Genomic DNA, 27,666 nt, shown 5'->3' on the forward strand with positions numbered 1-27,666 from the left:
GTACCTCTTCGGAGTCTCCCGCTACAGCTACTAACACTTAGCTGATAAGCTCTTGGGCTGCACCCTATTGAGTCAGTATACGTTGCCACCTCATTCTCTGTACCCCTAACACAATCAAGAAGTTATTATTGACCTCTCCCACGGGAATGTATTCCAGACACTCACCTCCAGTTGGAACTTGAGATGCTCTCTCATGCTCTCGAAGAGAAGAAAGCACACCCTGAGAGAGGCTGCATACAGACTGAGACGCTCCACACTCAGCAGCTGAGCAAGGAATAAATACACAAGGAGTAAGAGGCCCTGCCACACTATCTGCCCAGGGGAGCAGTGCTACTGCTGTATCACATGATGGATTTATCTCCAGGTGCAATCCCCTCCCGCCTCTAGGGCTCTCCTGCTGCAAATGGCAATGGCCATGCTTCATACACTCCTTCCCAACTTTCAGGAAACTTCAGTTTCCCCTTCAATTGCTGCACTTGCTCTTCTGTAGAGCACACACATCTCCTCTGAGCAGAAAGCTTGGTGACTAGCTGCCTCCAGCATGTCATTCTGCAGAGTGATTTATTTCTAAGTCTCCACCTGCTGCCATACTGATCATCTACCATCTTGGGAATGCATCGCAAACCCTTGTTTTCTGAGGCCAAGCCCCAGAGCATTGTCACAAAGCTACTGAGAAAACGTACAACAGCTCACCCTTTGCCTCTAGGAAGAAAGGCAGAAGGTTTCCATCTATTGCTTTAGTAATGGAGGGTGAAGAAAGGAGTCAAGAGGAGACATTTCTGCCCTACAGAACCATTTGAGAAACTGCAGGGAAATGGTGATGGGAAGTTATATCTGATACCCCTTTTTAAATTTGGGGGCTAGGGGTGATCCAACAGGGACACCTGCTGCATGAGAGGAAAAGTGCTCAGGAAAGGATGGGAAACAAGAGTGCCAGGTGTCCTCCTCTTCCACATATAACAATAAGCTAACAGATTCCTGCACAAATTCCTACGAAGGCATCTTTCCAACAGAAGTACCTGCTTCTCCTGTCACTGGAAGAGCAACCACATTTATGATCCTAGAGTCCAGGAAACCTCACTTCAGCTTCCAAAGTAAAAAGTTTTAACCAAAGTGACTTGGGTTGCCACCATTCCCATCTAGTACAAAGGGAAACTCACTAGCAAAGCATACCCAGTGGCAAACCTCAAACTCACTTGAAAAAGGTGCCGACACAGCTCGTCCTTCACAAGTCCCAGCAGAGACTGGCAATTCGCAACAGGGGCAGACTCCAGAGCAACAGTGAGCAGCTGCAGCCCCATGTGAATCATCACCTCTGAGTTGTGGCGGTCATGTGGGTTGGTGAGGGAGATGAGGAAGCGGAACAGCTCTCGGATACAAGGCAGACCGTAGGGGACCAGTGTTGTTCCTGAGGAAATAAGGGCTGGTGAGAAAAACATAGTGCCTTTACAAGTCTGCTCCACCTCTAACCACGTCCATCAGGAAGTACACAACACCTTGTTAGAGAAAACAGCTCAGGAACAAGAGCTCTTCTCCCACCTGTCAAGCAGCAGAGTAGCACAAGCAGAGGCAGAAAGGACACTGGCAGTACTCCAAAGCTCTCACCTTCTTTTTGGGAGGACTGAGTAAAACGCACTCCTCGGGGATTGACATAGTCCATGTCATGAACAGAGGCAGAGTCAGAATGTTCTGCTACAGATGTGCACTCCTCTAGCACCTCTGGGATAGACTCTACTGAGGCAGACTGTGTCTTCTCCATCCTGAGATCTTCATTCTTCATTCAGACCAGTCATTTGGGAAGCAAGGAAAAAAAACAGACCAAGTGTAAACTAACAGTGCACCACCTGCAGATAAAGCTCATTCAACTCTGACTGGCCCAAGTAGCACTGGGAACTCATGAGGGAGCAAACCAACCTTGTATGTCACATCTAGTCCATCTGCCCCCAGCCAATGTGGGACCATCCTTTAGGGCACGCCTCAGGCTGCTTTACAAATACCCAGACTGATAGTGCTCTAGCAGTGTCACTTGGTGTACATTACCACAGCTCAATCCATCTTACTGCTAGCAGAGCAGATAAAAAACAATTCTAAAAACTTAAAGCTATTTTTAAATTGAAATTAAATATGGGCTTAGTTCTTAAAAAATAAAGTTATTTAAACTTACATTTGAAACTGACAATCTACATTATGGTCTATGCCTAAGCTCGTTAGAGTCTATCAGTGGCTGAAAGCCTATGCTGGCGTATGAGTGTAATTAAAAAAATTGTGAATGTAACAAAGCCAAAAATGGGTGAGAAGATATAAACTGGATAACAGACTAAAAATCTGTGATGTCTGAGACCTGGGGACACTGAACAAAAAGGACCAACAGTGCCTGTAGTTGTTTCTATCACATCACACTGATTATACTTTCATTCTAGGACTCAGAATGACAGAGAGTGACAATTCTGGAATCTTCTTATATAGGTTAAAATCATGTACATTACATATAAAAATAACATTAAGCAATATATGTTTACTGCCAAGTCTTAAAGAACATCAACCCACAAAACTGGTAGATACTAGTTAAGCACCTAGACCCAGAGTTTGTTGAAGTGCTAAAACAACATTTGATGGTATTTGCATCCTCTGAAAGTGCAGATAAAACATTTTCTTCATTCAGATTATTCAACTAGTTCTATTCAATGATCTAGTTCATTCAGAATTAAGAAACCAACTGGGAACTGGAAAAGCAAGAAAGCTTGTTTTACTCTTCCAATTTATGGATAAAACTAGGTGTGAGGGTGAGATCTGCTAGTTCTACAATTCTGAAGACTATGAAACAAACAGTTCAGTTTGCTAACTACAGATAACATTATGTTTAGTAAATCCATTAGTTCTCAATGCAAAACATGTTTTGAAAAAGTTTTAATAAAAACTTTTCTTCTTACGAATCCAGCTTCTTTAAGGCTGCTTTATTTAATTAAAAATAAAATGCTATTTGTGCATTTGACTGAATTTTCATTCAAACAGAGCTAAAGCACAGAGAAAAATAATCTTTTAATAAAGAAATGTATCATTCACCATCTTCTAACAATCAAAACAGAGAAAATAGGAGTCTGAATAAATGCACATTAAGCTAGATAAATTGCTTAAATAAATGCATATAGATGTAATGTAGCCTGGTTAGCAAAGAGAAACAAGAAATTCAATGTAAAGGGTTTTTTTTTTTGTTTTTACTAGCAAATCAACATGTTGTAAAGGATACAGCTACTGAGAATGAACCTTTAGGAAATTAACTAAAATGTACAAATGAGAAGCATTATTAAAACTGATCATTTAAATCAAGATTTTTGGCTTCATGGTTTATATCACTTAGGGCTGGTCTACACAAAAGCTGTAAGTCGACTTATGTTATGCTACTTCAGCTATGGTAGTTTGGTAATTGAAGTCAGTGTGACTCAGGTCAACTTAGAGCTGTGTCTACACTAGGCTGTATCAATGAGATGTGCTCTCCAATCGACTTTCTCTGCTTTTGGGGAAATGGGAGTACAGATCTCGACAGGAAAGCATTCTTGTGATTTAATGAATTACAGACCCACGAATTGGCATTGCAGCATTAATTGTAGCAGTGCAGGTTTACCAAAAACCCCTAAATTTAAATAATTCCACTCGGCTTGCTAGCAAGCTTTTGCTCTATCTAGTATGGTTTTCTTCTTAATTACACAGCATTAAATCTAGGCACAGTCCCTGAATAGGTAAGATCTAATGCAAGTGCACATGCACCAATCAAGCATCAAAAGCTACTCTACATATTCAAAACGTGAGATTGCAAAAAAGGATTTTAGCAAATTTCAGCTCTCTCTGCCTTTTGTTAGTTCCTCCTTTAATTACAACTGATGTAACAAATATTGGAAAGGATACAGCTACATAGGAAGTGTTGTACTGGACCAAACAGTTACCCTAATGCCAGATGGTCTTGAGGAGAGTATGAACATATAATGCCCCCAAACAATACAATTCCACGCGATTATGGGAAATTTCTTCCTGACTCCTTTGTAATCTCCTGAACATAGCACAGCAAAAGGGTGGGCACAAATACAGAAACTACATCTATAAGGTTTGGAGTTCAACCATCTGCACAGGATCATAATCATACCTGGGGTTCAGGCTGGTGTGGATGCTCTGTGGCTCTGGGCTCATTTGAAAGCATTGTTGCACTAAGTCCCAAAGAGCTGACCTGGTCCAAGTCTGTAAGATCTTCCTTGGATGTGGTCTGGGAAGACAACTCTAAGCCACTGTCTGTAGCAGGACTGACTGCAGAGGACGTGTTTTCTGAACTTCCAGATGAGACAGGAGAAGCAGCATCAATAAAAGCAACACCATCTACTGAGGAAAAAGAGCGGCAACAGCTTAGCGCAATTGTGACAGGCATTCTGGTCCTAACCACCAATGTGATAAGCAAACAGCAACAAATAATTGTTGTAATCCAAGTCATTCTGCACCACAAACTAAACTCTCAAAATGATGTAAGAATGTAGACGACTCAGAGAAATGGGGTATCAGCAAGCCAGGCAGATGCCAAGGGGAAAGACTGGCAGCTCCCTGTTATCACATAGGCAACAGAATCTAACAGACCTCATGAATAAATGAAGACTATTTTTGAACAGAATGCATACACTCATCTAAAACATGAGAGGGTAAGAGGGATGGTTGTCACTTGACACACTGTAGAGAAGAAACAAGGCAGGGCAGACAGATGCCAGGAGGAATATATGACAAAGCTTGAAGGCCCTACAGGAGATGGTCCTTTCTCTGCACCCCACAGTGTCTCAACGAGAGGTACAGACTAGCTTGTGGTGAGGGAAGGCAGGAGAGCCAGCAATATCATGTCTCACGACTACAAGGGAAAGATAGGAGGCCCTCCAGCTGGAAGGCTTTACATATATTAAACTTATTCTTCTCCCTTCAAAGCACCATTAGCACTCAAGGACTTTAAGAGAGGACTGTCTGGAATACCCAGAAAAGGAAGAACAAAAAGAACAAAGAAGGGTCAGCAAGGTACCTTCACTATTATGCAGCTACAGAGAATACAGGATTACATTCCAGCTGCGTGTTTCTAGTCAAGAGCTCCTAAAACAGTAAGCCAATCAGAATGTAGGTCAGGAACATAGGTCTAGCACAGATCCTTGGTTAGTAGATGAAGTCTTCAGATGGTGAAATGTCACTCCAACACTTGAAGAGGAAACGTTAACGTGATCTAGTTCCCTTTAGGCTCAGGCTACATTACGGAAACTACAGCAGCACAGCTGTACCACTGCAACTGTTATGCTATAAGATTTCCCATGTAATCGCGCTATGCCAGAAGGAGAGAGCTTTCCCACTGGCATAAATTACCTACAAGGCGCTGTGATACCTACACTGGTAGAAGACCATCTGCACCAATACTGTCCCACATCAATGCTCTTGTCAGCAAAAATTATGTCAGTCACAGGGTGTGTTTTTTCATACCCTGAACAACAAAGGTTTTGCCAACAAACATCTAGTGCAGACAAAACCTCAGTGCACTAGATGGGTGTGATTTTTTTTTTTTTTTTTTTAAAAGCACCTCAACATGGGTTGCTCTAACTGCCAAAGGTAGATTCTGCTGTTATGCACTAAGGGTTAGCCGATGCTTGTGTCTTTCAGGGCTGTGAAAAGCACACACCCCACTGGACATAAACAAATACTTGGTTGATTTATTTGGCCCTCATGGTCTGCACAATTGTGAAGAACTACAAAAACAGCAAAGATTCCAAATCCTAATTCTTTTCCTATGTTCAGTGCACATATTCCAGAGAATTGCATATACAGATGACCCCAGAATTTCGCGGAGATTGCATTCTTGGCAACCTCCACCTCAGCTGAGTTTGCGCCTAACTCAGGAGCTGGGAAACTGACCAGTACAGCAGCGATGGTCAGTTTCCAGTCTTCCTGAGCAGAAGGGAGCTGGGAGCCAGGAGGAGAGGAGCAGCTGGGAGCCTGTGCCTCAAAGGAGACAAGAAACTGACCAGCCCCGCTGTTGGTCAGCTTTCCCCCTCCCCTTTGCTTGCAGGGGCTGGGAAACTGACCAGCAGCAGGTCTGTTGGTTTCCTGACTCCCACAGGGAGGCGGAAGCCATGAATCAGGTCAGTTTCCCAGATTTCCACCATTCTGGGAGCCAGGTGCAGCTTCTCCCTGGCTTCCACCAGCTGGGGGAAGCTGGAGAGAAGCCACGTCGCTGCAGCTGCCCACCCAGCTTCCCCCAGCTGAGGGGAAGTCATGGGACAGACAGCTGCAGAGTGGCTTCCAATTGCACTTAACTAGCGTTAACACAAGTTAAGCACAACTCAAAAATCACACATTTCGGGCATTTACTGTATGAAAAACAGGCAGTAGCCCGACTCATCTTATCTACCATAAACAAATTGTTTCCCGTTCCAAATGTAAATGGTTAGAATAGCATGGGGTGTGCTACAGGACAGAAGGTCAATAAATATTCTCAGAAATTACATTACTTCATTCTAGCGTTATTACTGAGGGAGGTACAAGAGGACCTGTATGCAATTCCATATTACTCTGCTGCTCAGAAGCAAATTTACTCTCCCTGAGTTGACCATATCTGAGATATGGCATGCAAGCAGTGGATGAGACCCAAAGGTGGTCATTTTGCTTCCCACACTGTGGACGACAACCTCAATACTGTGTAATTGTTCAGACCTTACAGTACTTCTACTTAGAGGTGCTCCTGTAATACAGGAGCTTCCTTCTTCAGTTAAGAGCTACCTAAGATTGTTCCTTGGTGCAGGATGGAAATAATCCTGGAACAGGATGAATTCTTCCCATCTTTATCAGTATTAGACAGAAAACCTTGCAGGAACAGGTGACTTCTGTTCTTTATTTTTATTTTCTCCTCTCCCTAACCAAACTGGAGACCATTTCTGAACCCTCTGCCTGAAACTGTGCAAAAAGATGACAGATTAAAGGGGCAATAAACCAGAGTTGGAGGCATTTTGAAAGGACTTTCTCCCCCATTAAGGCTGGGGAGGCACCTGAGCCTCTTTATTGACTCTCTCAACTTCATTTCAGCATATGAGAAGGACGCAAACCCACAACAATCCATGCTTCCCTTCAGCCTAATCAAGTAACTGGCATGAATACACAGAGTATCAAGATTAACTGAAAAAATCTAAGGAAACAGCTGACAGGTTAGGACATAAGACTCCAACATGCCTTGAAATAAGGAAATGGATGCATTTTCACCAAGCTCAACAGGAGCTACAAAACCTGGCACTTTTCCCAGATTCCAATGAAGTAGGAAATAATTGCAAACAGAAAGACAAGAGTTATTCCTGTCATTCCTCAATCAAACTGAGTTTCAGCAGAAGCCAAATGAATATAAGTGTCAAAACACTTTCATCATCACAGGTCAGGTGGATGCTCGAGTCTAAGCTTTCATTTAAGACAAATCCCCAGGTTCGTAGCCTAGAAGGTTGTGAAGGAAGAACTTGAAAATGTGAAGCAAGTACTCAAAGTCACATTGCTGAGCATGTTTACAGAACAAACAACCAATCTGGAGAGATAGCTCAGGGGTTTGAGCACCAGCCTGCTACACCCAGGTTGTGAGCTCAATCCTTGAGGGGGGCCATTTAGGGATCCGGGTCAAATAGATTAAAAAAAGGGGGTTGGATGGTTCTTGGTCCTGCCAAGAGGACAGGAAACTGGACTCTATGACCTCCTGAGATCCCTTCCAGCTCTATGAGATGTGATGTGCTTTTGTTTAGTTATGTGTGTTGCACAGCAGAGCTGGAGTTTTTCTGAAAGGCAAATACCAAAAACATACAAAACTTCAGCTATGTAAGAAAAATTAACTTTGCATTTTCCCTCTCCCTGGTGAGCATCCTAGTTGCATTTTAGAGACCATTATGAAATACTGGCACAGGAGTGCTAGAGTTAAGAACATGTGCTGTACTAAGATTCTGTTCTTCATGTAGTGCACTGAGGGTAACAGATTTCTGAACTGAAATTGAATGTTAGAGAAGGTATTAATGTAATGGTGTAAGGAGTAGGCTAATATGTGGATGTTTGTATTATGTTGGCTGCAATTTGTTCTACCTTTTGATTTCCCAACTTTTCAACGTTTACAATGTTTTGAGGAAACTCTAAATTGTTCTGTTTTGTGCAGGCAGAAGGCTTCAGAACTGCATACTCCATGTAACTATTACAGCACTTTCATGTCTGCTTTGTTTTGTTGTTATTGTTTATATCTGATCCATCAGAATTTGAAGAGCACACGAGACCAGAATCTACTCCACAGCCAAGAGAACCCATGTATCCAAATTACTACAGCAGAATCACGGGGCAGGCAAATACTCCCTTCTTCTGTATCACAGTTCTGAGGGCAGCCCACATTGTGGCTTCTGAATGCAGGGCTTATGGCACAAACAGGGCTCCTCGCATCTCTCTAGCCCCCATCACAAGCTCGCTCTGGACCACCCTCATTAAACCCTTCATTTCAAGGACAAATGGCAACTCCGCACAGCCTCCTGCCAAGGCCTCTTGCCCCAACCACCCACCATTCTTCTCCCTCCTTTAAAGAGGGTCTGGGCTCCCCGCCATAATTCCCTCTTTCCCATATGCCAGGGGCTTCATGTACACCTCTCTTCCCTGTGTGTTCCCATTCTCCCCACCCCACTCCTCTGGAGCTCCATGCTTCTACACCCACCTGCCCACTTCCTTCCATCACCAGCCTTAGTGCCACCCTCCGTTCTTCTGCAGGTGCCTGCATCTCCCTCTAAACTTTCAGCCTCTCTTCTCCCCTCACCCCACACTCCATCAGGTCCTTGCTTCCCCTACCCTCTCCCTAACCTCTCCATCTTCCACCCCGTCCACTCTGCTCCAGGCCCTGCAGTCTTCCCCCATCCCCACTATCCTCCTGACAAGGTGCATTACAGACAGATGCTGCTGTTGAGTTGCACGCAGAGCCCTCCCAGTCAACAAGCATTCCCACTTTCTCATACTTTTCTACCTTAGATGTGTGCTGCTAGGACCTTTGAAGACTAACACAGACTAACTGCAAAAAACCGGAGTGCGAAAAGAGACAAAAAAATGGAAAGGTACAGCCCAGGGCCAAGGCCTGACTGTATGACAGCCATCCTTTGGAAACAGGTTTCCACTTACCTGTGATGTTACTGGGCATCGTGGTGCCATTGGTGGCTGACTGCTCTGTCCCCGGAGAGACCTTGGTTGCATGGCGAGGCGGCCTTGGGGATTTTTTCTGTTTTTTCCACTTAGATGAATCACTCATTCCTCCTGCTCTCATCTTCAGCTGGGAACAGTGAACACCAAGAACATCAAAACAGCAGCACTGTGTGCAGCATGTAAGTGCACCACATAAAACTAGCCCCCAAAGCCTGCACCAAAGGCACAAAAACAGGCAGTAGCACCCCACTGCATCACAAGCGCCTCCAAGTCATGCACACTACCCCACAACATCCCACTCCCTGGCCTACCTTCTAGCCCTCAGCCCCACCCTGATTCAGGCGGCCATTCACTCCAAGTTCCAGAACCCTGGTTTTTCACACCCAGGTCCCCCTGATTCATGCTAAAATAACAGTCTTCTCTAAGGCTGCCCTCTGGTTGCACCTCCAACATTTTCACTCTTGCTGCAGGTTCCTGCTAATGTTTTCAGTAATACTGCTCTACTTAAATATTTCCAGATTTGCTAGGCACCACTTCAAGCCCTTTAAGGAAGCGTCCACAACAATCATACAATGCTGTTTGATGTAAAGATTCTGTCATCTAGTGCAAGTCCACATCCTTTTGTAGTTCTCCCAGTCATTCTTTCTTACTGTCATACCTAACCTGACTGAATCTCTGCAACAATGGGGCCTTTCCTTTTTCTCTTGGGAGTCTGTTCCACTCTCGAGCCATTTTCCTTAATATCTTACTTTACCTTGAGCTCTTGGGAAAGTGTGTGTGTGTTGGGGGGGGTGGTTATCAGACAGCAAAAATGTCCTTCCCACGTAATCTAGATTTGAACATTTACTTCACATTTTATCTCCAGATAATCTAACCTTTGAATTATTGTCCTTTGTACTTTTTTCTTGCTCTCAGAAGGCATTTGTACCACGATTTGCCGTGTTGCACTATTACCCTCTGCTACATCAAGATCACATGGCCCACATGTTTACATTTAGCAAAGCTACGGCCACAGAAAGGTCTTGAAATGGCTGCTGCTTGCCACAGATGTCCCTCAGAGAGAGATTTAGTTCCTCTTTCTGGCTCCAGGACTGAGTGCTAGTTAGTACTGAATTTTGTTGCTGCAGCCAGCTGATCCAGTCTCTACAGAACCCTTTATAAAGTAAAGCAAGTGGTTCTTCTGCGCAGGCATAACCAACTTAGATTTGAGTGTTGTGAGCTAAGAGTTTCAACTAGACAACTAAAATATTAAACAAGTCCCAGTACTGATCCCTGCAGTTCCCTAAGTTGATGTTTTTCCTCGCAAGCCTTACTATTATCCCTCTGTCAACCAATTTCTAGTCCAGGCTCCAATACTTTATCTGGCTGGTATTTATCCAGTTTGTCAGTTAACAGCGTGGCAGTATATTGAATATCTTGCTTGAGAAACAGCTGCACCACCGCCCTCACAAAAATGCACTTCTGATCAAACTTCTGTAGCAATAAGTCAAAGAAACTAAGGCACAGAAACATTCACAGCAACTCTATTCACGTGATTTACCACTTAGCCAACAATTCCCAAGCCATTCAGATGCCTCACAAGCACAATTTCTTCTCTGTGGTCACCAAGCACCCATTCAATTTTTCAAGATCAGCCAGAAGTTCTGAGCTTGATTCAGAAACAGTCTGGTTAAATGCTATGACCTATGAATGGAATAATTTACTAAATAATCTTGATGGGGCCTTCTGCCCTTAATTTATGAAGCCTTAGTTATGAACATCTCCTTATTAGGACATTTTACCAATAGACATCTGCCATAAAGCAGAGATACAGGTAGAGATCTAAGCATACTTGAGTTTTAGAGGACTTGGATGTATACTTTATGGCTTCCAGTATTTTTACCAACGTCAGGAGAACCTGCTCTTTACAGCCCCTAGCTCTTTGAAGTTGAAAGGCTATCATGATAAAAGTACTAAATGTCTCTGTAGGTTAGACCCCCTGACCCCCACTGTGACTGTGTCTACACACAACCTTAAAGCACTGCCAAAGCAAAAGCATGGCCACAGCAGTAGCGCCGAGAGAAAACTATGTACTCCACCTAAACAACAAGCTCAATTCCCAGTGTGGGGAGCCTGTTTAAGCTGGCACTTTACTGAATTGTAATTCGCTGCACATGGGGTGTTTGTGTGGGGGAGTGTTTTCACACCCCTGAGCTGGAAATTTGCAGTGCGGTAAAGTGTCAGTGTAGACATGGCCTGTATCTCATTGATCCAGTGTTAGCTCTAAGATGGAAATGAAGGTGTTTAAACCTGAAATAAGGGAGAAAGAAGAAAAAGCTCTCTTTTCCACTCTTCCCATTTGCTTACCAGTTGTTTCAGGGATTTCCTTCTTTCATACTCATCCTTTCAGCCATTGTTTTAATCTTTGCCTAGCAGATAGCATTTTGGAAAACACAATACTGGAAGATCATCTCTCCCCTGCCTCTCTTTTCTAAGACTGCATAACTCATTCATGTGGTCTATAATTTCTCTTCTTTCAACAAAGCTTATGAAAATGTTATGTCCCAGTGTGGTAACCCATTTGTGTAACTCTCACTTGCACCACAAATTCTATTTACTTGACTACTAATCCCCAAGTTTTAGAGATGTTATAGTTTCCTTTGAGCTAGATAATTAACAACAGATTTGGGACTGCATTTCCCCTAGCTATTTCCGCCAGTTTTTACAGCAAGAAGCTACCAGTTCTTAGAGGTTGTAACTACTTCATAAATTATAGAAACATGTACAAAATGAAATTTAACAGATCTCAACCATTTAAAAAGCTCATTGATAACTTTTTTTTATGTAAACATTGTTTGATATCTCATCTCCCCTGCCTCACAGTTCAGAGGGATACAGACAATTATTCATTATCCTCCACACTTGTTGATCCTTTATTTTAACCATAGTATTTCAACCTCCTATTTTGGTATTCTGGTCATACATCTTACCCTACTGTACCTCTGAAATGCCAGCATGGTTGCATGAGAGAGAATTTCCTGCCCTGATTTCTAGAATACAGCTGCTAGATTTTTGCCACTTCTCCTCCTTTGTATTTTATCTCTAAGTTGCACTTCCTTTTTTTAAATTTCCCCAGAAATCCCTTACTAGTCCCAGTTTGGTTCTGTCCATGGTTCTGTGCTCTTTATGTCTGGAGAGGTTTCAAGACAGCTTTCAAATCTGGTCAGTTTGGTGTCATTTGTTTATAGAAATAAATAAGCTTAATTTCCTCATTTTGACCATATTTGAAAGATTTCTAGAGATATTTATATGGTCAATTATATGTGAACAGGTATAATCATGAAAGAGTAAAATGGAAGCATTAACAAGAGGGGTTTATTTCAAAGCAATTGAAAGATATCAGATTTTGCTTCTAGTTACTAAACCCTGTGCCTGTTTCAGTGATTTGCCTAAGTAATTAACCACTGGTAAAGAGTGAAAACAAAGCAGAGCCAAGCCAGTGGAAGAAAGACAAAATCTCTTACTGAGAACGAGCCATGTTGATTTCATCTCTTCTGCTCTCAAACAGGCTTTCAAGAAACGGATCTTTACAAACACCATTTTAAGATGGTTAACTTCAAGATATTTAAGATACTGGTTTGCACTCACTCTGTGTGCAGAAGTTTGCTTTGAATTCTGTATCTCCCTCCTGCCCTCACATAGACATCACTCTCTCTGCCAATTTGCACCACTTGCCAGGGGCTCAAATTCAACCCAGTGAACAAGTACATAACCTCTGGGCCAGGAACACCGGAAACTCAATGACATTTCTTTAATTTTAACATTCATTCAAATAGTCTAAACTACAAACACATAACCCAAGGCCTATTTAAAAAGCTTTGGTTTTGCAATTTAGGGGAGAGCTAAGATTACTTAGTTGGACTTTCTCATCACTGCTCTCCAAAATGCCATATTCTGCTTCATTAGGAAAACAGATATACTAGGACATCTCCCTGGGAACTTGATAGCAAACAATGACTGCTACTTAATCAGCACTGAATTAGCACAAGATTTACACTTGCCGGAAATGTGTTTCACCATGTCAAGTGGTGTCTGAAGACAGTATTACATTATAAAATCCTGTGCTTTGCACATCTGACAAATAACAATGAAAAAGTTACATCTTTCTTGTTCTTGATTTTGTATTGTACTTCTTTTAAAGGTACTCTGCAAATAATTTATCAGCTTTTATGCTCTCTTGCTTTATTATAATGTAAAGATGATTTGAAAGGATGTTAATGGCTTCTCCCCCTCCTCACACTAGAGGTTCCCTCCCTCTTCTTGTTTTTACATTGGAAATATTTAGAGCATACAGCGCAATCTTTCTGGATTTTGCTGGATACATTTTTTGAACTTTGGTTTGTTTTTTTTTGTTTGTTCATTTGTTCTTAAGTTTTCCAAAGCATATGTATTATTCATCTGACATCTTTAATAGACAGGGATGTTGAAACCTCAATTTCCTTTCTGCACAGTGCTTATTAAGTATTGAAGCCTAACTATTTTAAAACAATAGTAACAGAGATGTAGCCATGTTAGTCTGTATCCTAATAAAACAAAAAAGCAGCCATGTAGCACTTTAAAGACTAAGAAAACAATTTATTAGGTGATGAGCTTTCTTGGGTAAGACTCAGTTCTTCAGATCTGGAGATGGTGCTGTACTGAAAATATCTCCAGGTCTGAAGAAGTGGATCTGCCCCCAAAAGCTCATCACCTAATACACTATTTAGTTAGTTTTTAAAGTGCTACAGGACTGCTTTTTAAATTTCAAAACTGTGTTTTAAACAGATATGAAACATTTCTTGCCCTCTTCAATGCTCAATTTTCAGCATCTTGTGAGGTTATTATTTCCAGGTTCTCCAGTCACTAGTGTCCTTCAGAATATCCCATAACTGAATTTCTAAAGTAAAAGTAAATTTTGGATTTTGAAAGAAAAATGGGAACAATCTTCTTCCCCTATTTTCAAGTCATGCTTCAGCCACTCTGAATGCACCCATTCGCAATTAACATGATGTCTACAAGGACACACCATTTATATGAATCCTAGTGTGTTTGGGTTCCATCAAACTCCAGTTATAACCAGGAAGCTTCTCCACCCTGTTAACTTGCTCTCTCTTCCTGCTCTGTTTCCACAGCCACATCTCCCTCATCAGCCTGCAGTCTGGGAAAATTAAGGGAAAGTGTCCCATGGTAGAAAAAATATCAATGTTTGAGTTTTGTTCACAGAAGGAGAAGCAGCATGCACCTAGCAGAGGCACCATGAGGCCCCCACTCTCCCCTCTGAACTCCCAGGCTTTGACAGTCAGATCCCAGCTGTGGGTTAGAGGAGTGGGAAAGGGTGTATTACTACAACTTTCTCTCAGGAGTCTGGGAGAGCCAGTTATTCAACAAGCCACCTTACCTGCACACGTTTGGTTTTCCACAAGATACTGTAAGCCTCAAGAGAAAAGGGCAGGGGCCAATGATTAGTAACGAAAGCAATGAGACTAGCACGTGAGCTCATTCTAGAGATAGCATGGAACTGGTCAGTGCACACAGGGATATTCAAGACAACAGCATGCAGAGAGAATGCAACCCCTGACGTGAGTTTGGCCCCAGTAAAGGCAATGATGGGATAAGTCATCTGATACAACACCACCCACCTATGGGCCTCGAAGAACTGGATGGGCAATGTCATTTGACACAGCTGATGACAGATCTTTCCCCATCCCTGGGAAAATGCAGCCTCACCAATCCCCTTTTCTCTTCCTCAGAACAAGAAGTTCAACTACAATTTCATCTATCGGCAAGAGAGGGAATTCACTTAACTTCCATTCCTGAACGTAAGACCTCCATTTAGGGAAGTGTTGCTAGTCACAATCTTTACAAACTGTCCCGACTTTAGTGATAGGCGAGGACATGCTGAAGACCCCTTTGCACTTCCATTTCTGATCTACCAGGAACAAAACAAGGTTGTGGCAATGAAAGCAGCAACAAACCCGCACTGGTCTATGAGCTTAGTTTGGAAAACGGTTCCAGCTAAGCCAGTTTCTAATGCCATGCCCAGTCAATACGGACAGGGTCACATTGCGGACATAAAACCCTTTTTAAAAACACTGTTGTACTGCAAAGTACGACTCCCAAAGCATTTGTTAATCCAGTTTGGTCCAATTCACACCCACTGAGCAGAATGGTTTAGCTGATGCCATATTAAAACAGATTAACTATGGCTCCCAAACACTATGGCAGAGTCATTAAAGACAGGGCCAATGAGACATGGCTAGAAAATCTTGTGAATGTCTGGGAGGCAGATGAGCTCCCCGCCAAGGGGCCATGTAAAGGCACTTTCAGTCTCAGCCTGTAAACCAGAGTTGTGTGGTTGTGGGCTTGTCAAGTGACTCCTCCATCATGCTTCTGCACCACTCAAAGGATGACATGCAAGACTTAGTCCTTCAGGAGTTACTTAGGCTGTAGGCGATAGGGTCCTTCTCTGTTTTCACTGATCACTGAGATAATTCATCCCTTGGCAGTGCCCTCCCACGTCTTTCTGTTGGAAGATTCCACAACAGCTTCCCAGATCCCACTCACCAAGACATTTAATGATCCAGTGAGAACAAGGCTCTTTCCTTTGGGGTCCTTTCCCAGGCAGATGAACAACACTGCAAAGTAACCACTGCATGCGTTCTCCCCAAAAGCCATGCTGTGTCAAAAGGGTAAGGGGAAATTTGCTACACGCAACATAACTCTATTCCAGGTGCTGTTTGCAGAAGGAACGGAAGGAAAAGAGATGGAGGGAGGAAGAGAGAGACCTTCAGGTTCTTAAAGAACAGTACCCTCTCTAACTGGTTCAGGGCTTTGGGTTGCTCCCCACTACTTAGTTCCAGTTTGTTGAGGAGACATGGAGAAATCTGTGAAAGACAGGCAAATGCATGGTTTAAACAAAGCAAAATAAAGCCAAAGAGAAAGAAGAACCTGGCAGAGTGCAAGACTATGCGGGAGAATTATAACATACAGTGAACAGACAGGACAAGGTGACTGTACGGTTCAGAGACTGGACACGGAACATTGCCTTCATGAGCTGGGAACAGCCATCACCTGACCACTGGAAAGCTTGTGGGAGGATTTGCTTACAGAACACTACAGCTTCTGTATACGGACATTAGGAATTCTGGCACTTGCAGTATGTCACATAGATCAGCTCTGACCTTTCCCTGTTCTCATTTCTCCATCTTATGCTCAGCACAAAACCTGTTGCTTCCTTCCATCAGAGAAAGAAACATGCAATGATAGCGAGTCACCATAAGCGGCCATGTAAGTAGCAGACAGAGGTCCTGCTGGTTCACTTCCCTCACTGTAAGTGAACACTAGCAGATTTCCCAGGATACCTCTATGTACAGCACCACTCTAGGAAGAACAATTCTAAAATGTCAGGGATCCAGAAGGAAAGAAAAGACACAGCATCTTCTTAAACATGAGAGATCACATTTGTGGTACGTACCCTACCGCATCCAACTGCTTAACACTCATTGGCAAGGCAGATGCACATACAAGATGGTGCTAGACAACAACCCAGAGCCCTGCAATCCCTTTCTCCTCCAAGAAGGCATGGAAGGGAGAATGAACACCCTCTTCTAAAGAAAGAAGCCCTCTGCTGAACTCAGACTTGCACCATGGAGCGTCCCTCTCCTAGTTTCCTACCTCTTCATGAGAAAAGCCTCCAAAAACCTCGTAAACACTAGGGATATTTTACAAGATTTTTCACATTGCCTCCTCCGACATCCCACCTCCGCAGAAGGCTCTTTCTTTCTTTCTAGGTCAGGGGAGCAGGAAGAAGATGCACTGGTAAGCAATACAGGCAAATGTCGTGAAAGGGAAGGATGGAAAAAGAAGCATAAGGGATGCCGGAGAAGAATAAAACATTTGAAAGGCATCCCAACCAGATCACAGGGCTTGCAAGGGTTTTCTAGACATGGAGCAACTGAGGGCTTATTCCCAGAGCTCTGCTTGGCTAGCCCAAGCAACAACTCATGGGCAAAATTCATTGTTGGAAAAAGGGAACAACTCCAGAGAGTTCAACAAAGCTGTGCCCATTTCCAGCAGCGGTGAATTCAGCTCTATATTATTAAGCATGCTTTCTTCACTGAGCTAGGGATTTTAAGGTATAATATAGCCATAGATGTGAAGGCAAAGAAGAGAGAGATGTGAGCAAGCATGAAGCAGCAGAGGAGACAGCAGGGAGTGTACTGGCTCTTACCTTCTTCATGTTAGCCCCCACATAGCTTTTAGGCTCCTCCTTAAAGTGAGGCAATCTGAAAGACAAAGAACAAGCAGGAATGCACATGGCCTCTCGGGCACTGGTGCAAGAAGAGAACACCTTCTCCAGATCTGGCTGCAAACCCCAAGGACGGAGGACCACTTGGGATCCAAGACCTCCTCCAGGAAGCAGCCCTCTCCCCGCTTCTTTCTGCTTTATGATATGCAATGGGAAAAGCCTTCTCTACACTAGAGAACATTCACAGAAGTCACCCCACTGATGCCCACAGTGGTACAGCTCTGCTGATGTGAATGGCTTCAGGAACACTTGTGTAGATAATTCAGTGGCTCCACCTGCTGATTTAAGCACTGCAAACTAAACTGGTTCAGAGCCGGTCCAAGTAGCACAATGCTGAAAATGGCAGCAGCAAACCAGGAGCCATCTGCACTAGGACTCCTGATATTGCAAGCACCAGTGAACTGCACCTTGGTTTCTTTTCTCACAAGCAGCAGAGACAGATTTGGACTGGCTATTACTTTGAGTTCATCTGGACCAGCACTATCCTCCACACTGCACACTATAGAGCCAGAAATCCAGAGCTATTGTCTCCAGCTCTCAGCCACCAGCCTGAAAGCCTCCCATTAAGCAGCCCCTTTATTGGGGTAGACTAGACAGAACAGTCAAAATTTGGCAGAGATGGGCAGCTTAATCCATCCTTCCAAATGATCTCTGTAATAAACAGCATTTACATCTCTGCCACCCCACACACTTTGTTCCATTCATCTGGCCTGCTGAAACTTCTGGCCTGGACATGCTTGGGAGATAGCAAGCCCATGTTCCAACTTTGTACAAGGGGAAAGAGACAAGGTAATAGTCAAAATGGCAAACAGAGTGAGCCACCATCCCAGAGACAGTGCCCCAGTGGTTCCCACAGGTATACACAAGTTCAGCTGCTCGCAGGAACTGGCCAAGGAGATGTCTCCAAGTTAAACTGAGAGGGGAGAAGAAAGAGGAAGCTGCGTATGGACTTGAGGGTAAGAACTCTGCCAAACTGCCAAATAAACCAAAAAAGTAACTCGATCCCTGCTCCTTTATCACACTTTCTTCTGAACCTAGCCACAAAAACTCAGACCATGGGGTGTTTGTGTAGCCAGAATCAGTCATATTTCAAGGCAGACAGGACAAAACGACCATTCAATTTATCACAGGCCATGATCATCACCCAGCACCTGCCCATTAAACAACCAGAATTAGACCAAAGTATTATAGCCAACAACAGGCAAAACTACAGTAGTGCCTCAATTTACGTGAGGGTTTTGTTCCCACGCTCCCTCCCATAACTCAAATTTCACGTGGGGGAGGGGCTTTTTTCCCAGCGGAACACACATTCTGCAGCTGGAGAAGCAGCAGGAGAACCTGGAGCTCCTTTGGAATGGTAAGTCCTGGGGTTGAGTGGGGGAGGCAGCTGGGGAGAGTTAAGCCTGGAGGTGGGCTGGGGCCATGGGAGGGGAGCTAGGGGTGTTAAGCCTGGGGTGGGTTAGGGCTGCAGGGGGATGAGGGAGGTGGAGCTGAGCTGGAGCCATGTTCGGGTGGTGAGCCGAGCTGAGGGGGGTCTGAACAGGAGCCACGCGTGGTGTGGGGGTGAGCTGGAGCTGCGCATGGGGGGTGCTGAGCCAGAGCCGCACGTGGTGGGGGTGGGGTGAGCTGGGCCGTAGGTGGGTTGAACCGGGGCTGGGTGGGTTGAGCTGGAGCTGTGAGTGAGGAGGGGTGGTGAGCTGGAGCTGCGCATGGGGGGTGCTGAGCCAGAGCCGCACGTGGTGCAGGGGGGTGAGCTGGGCTGTAGCGGGGTTGGACCGGGGCTGGGCGGGTTGAGCTGGAGATGTGAGTGAGGGGCGGTGAGCTGGAGCCAGAGCTGTGCACCAGGGTCGGGGTGAGCTGGAGCCATGTATGGGTGGTGAGACGGGCTTGGGGGGGCAGGATTTTAAGTTGCACTAAACTCACGTTAATGCGAGTTAAGTGCAACTCAAAATGGTGCATTTGGAGGCTTTACTGTGTTATGTGCCACAAGTAGGGAACAGGCAGGGCCAAACTACACCAGTTCCCAAGGCACCCACAATGGCTGGGAAAGGACTGAACTACACTCAGAGAGCCCGGACAAGTGACCTCCACCATACACTGCAGACACAGGCGAACCTTCCCCTGCGATGTCGCTGCCAACCTGACTTGGGGGAAAATTCCTTCCTGACCCAACAGCATGTGAGCAAGAAGCAGCCAGCCAAGCACACGAGAAAGTAGGGCTCTGTGGTAGCACCGAGCATGCTGTGTCTCCTTCGCATGTCACATTTCCAGATACGGCCATCCCCCAGGCTTCAGAGAAAGGAGATTTAAAAAATCCAGACTATATGCAAGGGGTAGAGAGAGGAATTCCTTCCTGACGCCTGCAGGAGGCCAGCTGAAACCCTGAAGCATGAGCTCTTAGAAACATAAGACAAAGTAGCATTGAGACCAAGGGGTGCTGAGCCCTGCTCCCACCAATCTCACACACACCAATTTATCCCTTATAATAAATTAAAATTTTGCCCCAGAATTCCTAGCAGGAGGCTGGTCCAGAAACACCCCCCCTCAATGGTTAGAAATCTTCCGATTTCCAGCCTTTGTTTAGTTATAACCTGTTTATACCCATTTGTTCTTGTGTCCTTTAGCTTACATAGCATTTCACCTCCATGATATTTACCCCCGATGTATTTATAGAGCAATCTATATCCCCTCCGCCTTTTTTTTCCCTAGCTTAAACAAGTAAAGATCTTCAAGTCTCCTCACAAAAGACAGACCTGTCATTTCCCTATTCGTTCTAATACAGCTGACCCTCCGCGATGAGGGTGTCCCTAACCCAGCAACATCTGTTGCTCGGACCCTGGCAAGGGAAGGAAGAAGTAGCTCTGTGCACGCGGGAATGGCAATGAAGCAATGTCTTCTCTGGAGGATTTTCCCCTGCTACTCCCATAGCGGGTGCGGGTGCGTGTGTGTAGCCATGTAGCCAGGTGTGCCCCCAGGAGCAGGGCACCAGGTAAGCACCCCACCCCATTCCTGCCCAAACCCTGCTCAGGAGCCCCCTCCATCGTTTGGAAAATTCCATAATCCAGCATACCCTATTTTCCCAGGGTTGCTGAATTAAAGAGTTTCAAGTGCATCTCCTCTGAACCTGGTGCAGTTTGAATTAATCTTTCTTGAGCATGGCTAGCCAGAATTGTACAGAGTATTCCATACGAGGGCTTACAGATGCATTGTTCAATGGCATAGATACTTCCCTGTCTACCAGAAGCACTTTGCCTGATACAGCCTAGAACCAAACATGCGTTTTTCAAAGATCTTATTGGTGGCTCATCCTTCTCTTGTGACCAACCCACACACCCCGGTCTCTCCCTTTGTCTTTTGCTTCCAACTGGTGAGCCCCTGCTCGTAGCAAAAATTATTATTAGACCCCAAGTGCACGACTTTGCACTTCTGTACAACAGAACTTCATTTTCAGGCCCAACTTGACAAAGCCCTGGCTGGATGATTTAGCTAGGGGTGGTCCTGCCTTGAACAGAGAGTTTGACATGACCTCGAGATCTTTTCCAACCCTAATTTACTATGATGCGATCACCACACTTCTCTCTCTCCAGTGTTCAGGATAATCCCAATCTTCTTGTACAGTATTCCAATCCAGGTCTCACTGATCAATAATACATCCCAACTTTGAACCATGAGCAAATCTAATTAGCAGACTCATAATTTTTGCAACAAAGTCATCAATAAAAATATTGACTGAAGGCTGGTCCAAAGACCAGCCCTTGAGGAAAACTCCACCAGTAATTTCCCACCAGTCTGATAAATCACCTTTCCTTGTCTTTCTGCTCTTTAGCTAGTTCCTTATATACTTCTCAGTTCTCATACTGGATCCCATCTTCTCTAATTTCACTAATCACTTCTCACATGGTACCATACCAAATGCTTCACTCAAGTCCATCCATATTAGAAACACTGCACTACCCTTATGTAAAAAAAACCAAAAAAAAAAACTGCTATTTTCTTAAATGAAATCAGGTCAGCGTGTTTTGTGAACCTGTGTTGTTTTGCCTCCATGAATATACTTATTTTCCCTTCACAAATTGTTCTTAAGAGGATTGCTAGTGATGTCAGAATAACAAATTTAATTGCTTTAATCACTTCTTCCCTATTTTTAACTATACATATAACATTAGCAACTCTCCAGTCATACAGTATTACCTCTGAACAGTTACATTTATTAAAACTCCTTGCCACTGGACTAGCAATTCCATATGCCAGTCCTTTCAGTATTCTGGGATGGAAATTATCCAGTACCACTGATTTGAGAATACTGAGCTCTCAGTTTTTCTTCCCCCTCAACCGTGAAGCACAGATGGGGTCGTAGGGTCCATTGCAGTGGCTGGAAACATGGAAGATGTAAAGACATGCTTGTGGAAACTTGGGGTTAGGAAAAAAAAGAGAGGAACAGCACCGTGGTCCCCAGTCAGTCAGCATTTCTCGGAACAAACACCACACTGCTGCCTTTTTGAACAGATCTCTGCTTTTGTAGAATCCCCAGAGAAAGGGTCTGACTATTTCATTGGCTAGGAAGAGAAGCTGTTTACCAAAATGAATTACAAAGAGTTTCAGAATCCTAGTTCAACACTTTGGCAGTGTTGGTAAGGGGCACAAGAGCCATCCAAATGACAAACTGCCACAAGTAATCCTGCAAGAGGTCAAATTCCTTTCAATATCTGAGGTGAAACTCTGCTGGAATTAAGCATGTGTACATTTAACAGTTTTTCTATTATGTTTTAAAGAGAACTATACAACTTTTAAAGCATTGAAAAGGATACTACTGGGTTTTTTAATGGCATTTGCAATATCTAGCCAAAGAGCATTTTCCTAACCTAAAGTTCTTCAGTGTTTGGTTGTCTGCCTGCCTGTCCTTGAAGGGCACTTTAAACCACACAACTTGGCCTAACCGCCTCATCCAGTCTTGGTGGGACAGACCAAGAGAGATGGATCAAATCTTCCCCTTTCCCACCACCATGAAACCATGATCCACTCAAACAGATTTTCTGTGGGCCCCTAAGTGGAAGTGTGGAATCTTCCTGTCCATAGAGGGCCATCTTGGCAATGCTGAGGCAAACAGAAGCAGGTTTACCTTGTGAAGAGCAGCTGCACCATGTCGACCAGAGTGTGCTCTGCAGATTTTCTCAATAACTCTGCGAAGACAAAAACAAATAACACAGGTGTCATTACTCAGTGTGATATTATCAAGAGGCTTCTCCAAGCAGACTCCCCTCCGAGCCTTGTTTACAGAGGATTATGGCAAATTTATTAAAACCAGCTCCAATTCTGCTTGGCTGCTAAATAGGCACATACTCACAAGGTGGCACCATGGAGCTGGGGAAAAAAACAAAAGTGCCACTGAGCATGAAGCTGAGTGGTGAGCCTCTGACTGTTTCCATGGAGCTGTGGAAGCTTATGAGGTTGTAATCATGGCATCTTCCCTCAGCCAGATTTCATGGACTAGGCCTAGATACTGAGGTGTGGAGAATCCAGACCATTTACTGGGAGCCACCACCATGGGACTATGAAGAACAAACCTACCACTGAGCCTCATTTCAAAGCATATACGGAAGCAGGACTGCATGATCTCACACACTGACTCATTGGTGAGATGGGCTCCCACAGGAGTAAGCAGCAGGGTCCTCAAAACCTACAAAGAACAAAGTTTAACTGTAATGCAGCACCAATGATATTCACCGGCAAGCTTACCACAGGCTTGGGGCACTCAGGAAAGGTCTACTTGGAACCCAGGAAACACTGCTGTGAATGAGAGGAGGTGGCTTGCCAGAAGTCACTTCAAAGTAAATGCTGTGCTCAAACATAAGAAAGCTAGAGGGCAAGAGCTCATGGAACTGGCACCTCACATCATGTCCAACACCTGGGTTTGCTTAGGCCCCTTAACACAAGTGCAGATGTAAGTAGTACATAACTCCAGGTTTGTTTCGGAGTAATGCCTTTCGCTTTCTCCCCGCACCTGCACATCCCACCCTCAGCTGCCATCAACCCAGCAGTTGGGCTTCCCATCCCTGCCTTCCCCATCAGTGAAGAGGAACACACACAGGCCAGGATCAAGGCTACAGCACATCAAGAACTCTTTAAAAATCAATTCATTTAAGCTTTTAATTGTTTTCATTTGGAAAAGCTTTTACCACAGGTACATGAGCCATCTGTTTAAAAATAAAGTCTGTCACTAAGCTCCTGCAGAGTCAAAACACTGCTCTCTCCCTCCTGCCTCTCCATGTAACTGGACCCACTCAGTGCGCCAGGCAGCAACCATTATGGTAATTGCCACTTCTCTCCGCTTACCTGCAGGATTTTCATCAAGACCACCTCATCACTAGCTGGGTCTGTGCCCACAAATCGGGCATGCGTGACGGCGTCTGCCATGTTCTCCATTCCTTCAGCTGTGCCCTCATGGCTGGGATCTGCACAGGAAAATGAGGAAGCCATGTCAGGAAAAGGAAATTGACAGGGAAAAGACAGCTGCAGGCTGACGCCTCTGTGGGGAGACGCTGACCCAGGGCTGCTCCACTTAATTTGTGGTCTTTTCATGTGGTCTGCCCAACTCCATTAGAATTGATAGGCTTTTCGGTAAGGGCTGAGAGTTTTCCATATCGCACACAGGACACTGGCTTAGGAACTGCCTTTTACGTTTACAGAGAGCTTATGCTCCAGCAGCCAAAGGGAAGGGGAAAGGAGTAAGTGATGAAACTGGTTACGTGCCCCAGTAAATCCCGTTTTTGATAGTAAATTGTAAGACTACTCCCTATTGCTCCCAAACACGCACGGGGCAGCCAGAATCAGCTGTTAACCACATGCGCTTCCACATCAGTGGGGAGAGAAAAAATGTCAGCATATGGAACCAGCTTCCATTTGCTAAATTCACTACTACTGCAGCATAGGAGTCCCTGTCTGGAGTCTTTTCAGAGAGCGAAGGAAGCTATTCCTCAGCTGCCTAAGGTCCATCCCAAAGAGAAGAAGAGGGAGAGGGAGAAGAAATTGGCCAACCTCTCCCAGGGGAAAAAGAGTAGACAGACAAGACCATGGTTGAGATGCCAGAGCTGCAGCCCTCCCTCTTCAGTCAGTCATCGAGGCCCCTCTCTCCATTTCACTCTCTCGTATCTATAAACAGGGGCACAGCTGAGAGGGAGTTTTGGACAGGATTGTTGCCAGTAACAGTATCTTGTGCCACATTTCAGTGGCTTCAGGAAAGCTGCCTCTGGCTTTGATTTCATTCTCACTTAAACAATATGGCACTGAGCAAGAATCTTATTACCCTCTCACCTAAACAGTCATGAGCAAAGAGAGGAGACAAACTAAACACTAGTTAATACCTCTAATTGGGAACAGGGCTCAATGAACTCCAAAAAACCCATAGTTTGTAGAAGAGCCCTGGGAGCAAATGGGCCTTTTGCACTTCGCAGAGAAGCTGCAGCAGACTCTCTCTTCAGCGCCAATAGCGTTCAGACCTCAACTGCCAAATTCTACATATTAAAGAAAGCTTCTCTTGTTGTGTTCCATATATCCCTCATGTCCCATGATGGACAGCAGGCCCAACAGTGTGCTGCAGGCTCTGAAAAGCCATTGCGTAAGAAACACTGTTCACAGCTACATGCATGGCAAAGGATGGCATCATGTCCTGTAGCAGCCTGCACTGGATCAAGCATAGACGCTACTGGAAGGGGACAGCAGCCTTTATCTGATGGGTTTGCTTTTGCATATTTGGGCAACGCTTTACAGAACCCATCTTGCTGACCAATGAATATTGGTGGCTAAGGGCAGCCTACGGACCTCAGGGTCAGAGAGTTGATAGTAGATTCTATCTGCCTCAAAAGTAGACATTTCACTGCTGAGGATTCACAGTGGCTTCTAGCCTACCTATCATCTGCTCAGCTCCACTCACAGTAGGCACTAGTTTAGACAATGGTCAGTAATGTTTTTGCTCTCTGTTCAGTGATCTAGTGGGTTTAACCATTGGCTCTCCTCTTTTGAGGAACTCAGGAAATCCTGAGCTTCTCTCAGCAGGTGCTTTAAGGGAAATGAAATCATTAAAGTGGAGAGACTATACTCCAGACATCTCAACTGCAAACTTCTGCAGCTTCAAAGAGCTATGGAGCAAAGATAGGCGATTCTAAGGGCACCATTACACTACAGGGAAGATCGACCCTGCCACGATTGATCTTCTGAAGTTCAATTTAGCACACACTAGATCAAATTTACAGCACGCCCCCATCGACCAAAGCACTTCCATTCCAATTAGGAGTAAGGGAAGCTGACAGGAGCAAACGCTCCCATCAACCGCCCTTAGTGGAGATAGCATGAAAGCCTGAATTAAAGTATGTCTACGTTACCTATGTAATTAATACAGCTGAAATTGCATAACTTAATTCCACCTTCCCTTGTAGCGCAGACCTGCCCTAAATGACGCTAGCAGTAAATCAAACTATCTGTAAAAACAGGTAACATGCCCAAGATACAGCTGTCATCATTTATTCTCATGACGCACATTGATAGGGAACAAACAAGTGGGTTTTTTTTGTTTGTTTTTTTTTTAAATAAAAGATACAGTTCAGGGCCAATGCAGCATGTACGAGTTAGTAACATAGTAAAAAAGCTTAAAGGCCAACCCACTTGTCACCCCGTAGTCACAGTATGGAGTGAAGTCCAAAACTTGGCCGAATTAGCTTGTCATGTATTACAGGTCTTCGTAACCAGTTCATACCAGAAAAGAAAACAAAAAAGAGAACCTGAAGACAATTTTTATTCTTTTCACAATAAAAACCAATTCTACTACCGTACAAGATTGATCGTCTCTACTGCAGCAAACGCATCTAAAGTACAACAGTACCTCGATTTCTGCGAGGGTTCTGTTCCCACACGACCTTGCATAACTCGAATTTCACGTAAGTCAGGGGTGGCTTTTTCCCCCAACAAAATGCACGTTCTGCAGCTGGGGAATCAGCAGGAACACCTGGAACTCCTTCTGGAAGGCAAGTCTTGGGTTGGGGGTGGGGCAGTTGTGGAGGGTTAAGCCTGGTGGTGGGTTGAGGCCGTGGGGCAGGGGGATTAAGCCTGGGTGGGTGGGTTAGGGTTGCAGGGGGCATGGGGATGGAGCTGAGCTGGAGCCAGAGCCGGGCCCAGAGGGTGAGCACAGCTGGGGGGCACTGAACTGAGGCCATGCAGAGTTGAACCAGGGCTGAGGAGGAGTGTGAATTTGAGTTGTACTTAACTCGCAGAGAAGATTTAACTTCAAAGAGGAATTACAGAAAAATTAGAAACCTAGTCAAACAGACACAAGAGTGAAATGTTTGCAAACGGCATGGAATTATTTAACAAAAACGTGCCAGACTACATTTGGTTCCTGAATTTTAAAAAGCATTATGAGGAATAGAGTAAAAAGCCAGAAGGGAAACCTGTAAAAATTGGAAGTCATAGCTTATGGAAGATAACAGGAAAGAGCTTAAATTCTGGAAAGTCAAGTGTCGAAGTAAAATTAGACAGGCCAAAAAGAATTTTAAAGAACAAGCAGCAAAAGACACAAAACAAATAGCAAAAAATGTTAAGCACATCAGAAGCAGAAAGTATGCTAAACGATCCGCGGGGCCACTGGATGATCAGGAAGATAAAGGAGCACTTAAAGAAGACAAGGCAAAGAAAAGCAACCACCTCATTAGCTGGTGCAGATTCCCTTTGAGAGAATGTGAAATGTGTGCTCTCCAGAAAATGTCCTTAGGAGTAGGAAGAGGGAGCTGCTCGTAATCACACTGCATCTCAAGATGCTTCCTCCAACATGTTGCCTTAAATACACGAGTCCCATCACAGTGTGATGGTCTTAAACCCCAAAACAGACTGATGAATGCCAATTTTGGAAAGGGTTTTGGTTTGGTCATTCAATTACCCAGACTCAAAGTACAGCATACACCAGCCCCACTACATTTCCCCACTCTTGTTCCCTGCTTTTACAGTCTGAGAAAAGCTTGCTTGTTAAGAAGAGTTTTGCACTCTGTGCATCTTTAGATAGCACTCTGATACTTCACTCCAGCACAGGAACTAAGTTAATATCACAAAAGGCAAGGTAAGAATGCCAGGGCTTTACTATAACAATACCGCCCCAG

The 27,666-nt window shown here is 44.4% G+C and overlaps 1 protein-coding gene across 12 annotated transcripts in view; it reads right to left on the reverse strand.

Moving 5' to 3' along the window:
• The window catches only part of GBF1 (golgi brefeldin A resistant guanine nucleotide exchange factor 1), a 150,291-nt gene that overhangs the window by 30,248 nt on the left and 92,377 nt on the right, over positions 1–27,666 (reverse strand). For 3 of the 12 annotated variants that reach the window (XM_074999826.1, XM_074999820.1, XM_074999818.1), the window contains 10 exons: positions 23,858–23,976; positions 23,093–23,201; positions 22,644–22,704; positions 17,447–17,501; positions 16,002–16,100; positions 9,178–9,325; positions 4,139–4,368; positions 1,606–1,774; positions 1,197–1,408; positions 166–264 (listed from right to left, as the gene is read on the reverse strand). In XM_074999826.1, coding sequence (XP_074855927.1) covers positions 166–264; positions 1,197–1,408; positions 1,606–1,774; positions 4,139–4,368; positions 9,178–9,325; positions 16,002–16,100; positions 17,447–17,501; positions 22,644–22,704; positions 23,093–23,201; positions 23,858–23,976 — 1,301 coding nt within the window. Of the gene's footprint in view, positions 1–165; positions 265–1,196; positions 1,409–1,605; positions 1,775–4,138; positions 4,369–9,177; positions 9,326–14,242; positions 15,905–16,001; positions 16,101–17,446; positions 17,502–22,643; positions 22,705–23,092; positions 23,202–23,857; positions 23,977–27,666 lie in introns of those variants that run through there. The other 9 variants (XM_074999828.1, XM_074999819.1, XM_074999830.1 and 6 more) reach the window with 6 other exon arrangements.

This window comes from Carettochelys insculpta, chromosome 7 (genome assembly GCF_033958435.1).
Source record: "Carettochelys insculpta isolate YL-2023 chromosome 7, ASM3395843v1, whole genome shotgun sequence".
NCBI lineage: Eukaryota > Metazoa > Chordata > Testudines > Carettochelyidae > Carettochelys > Carettochelys insculpta.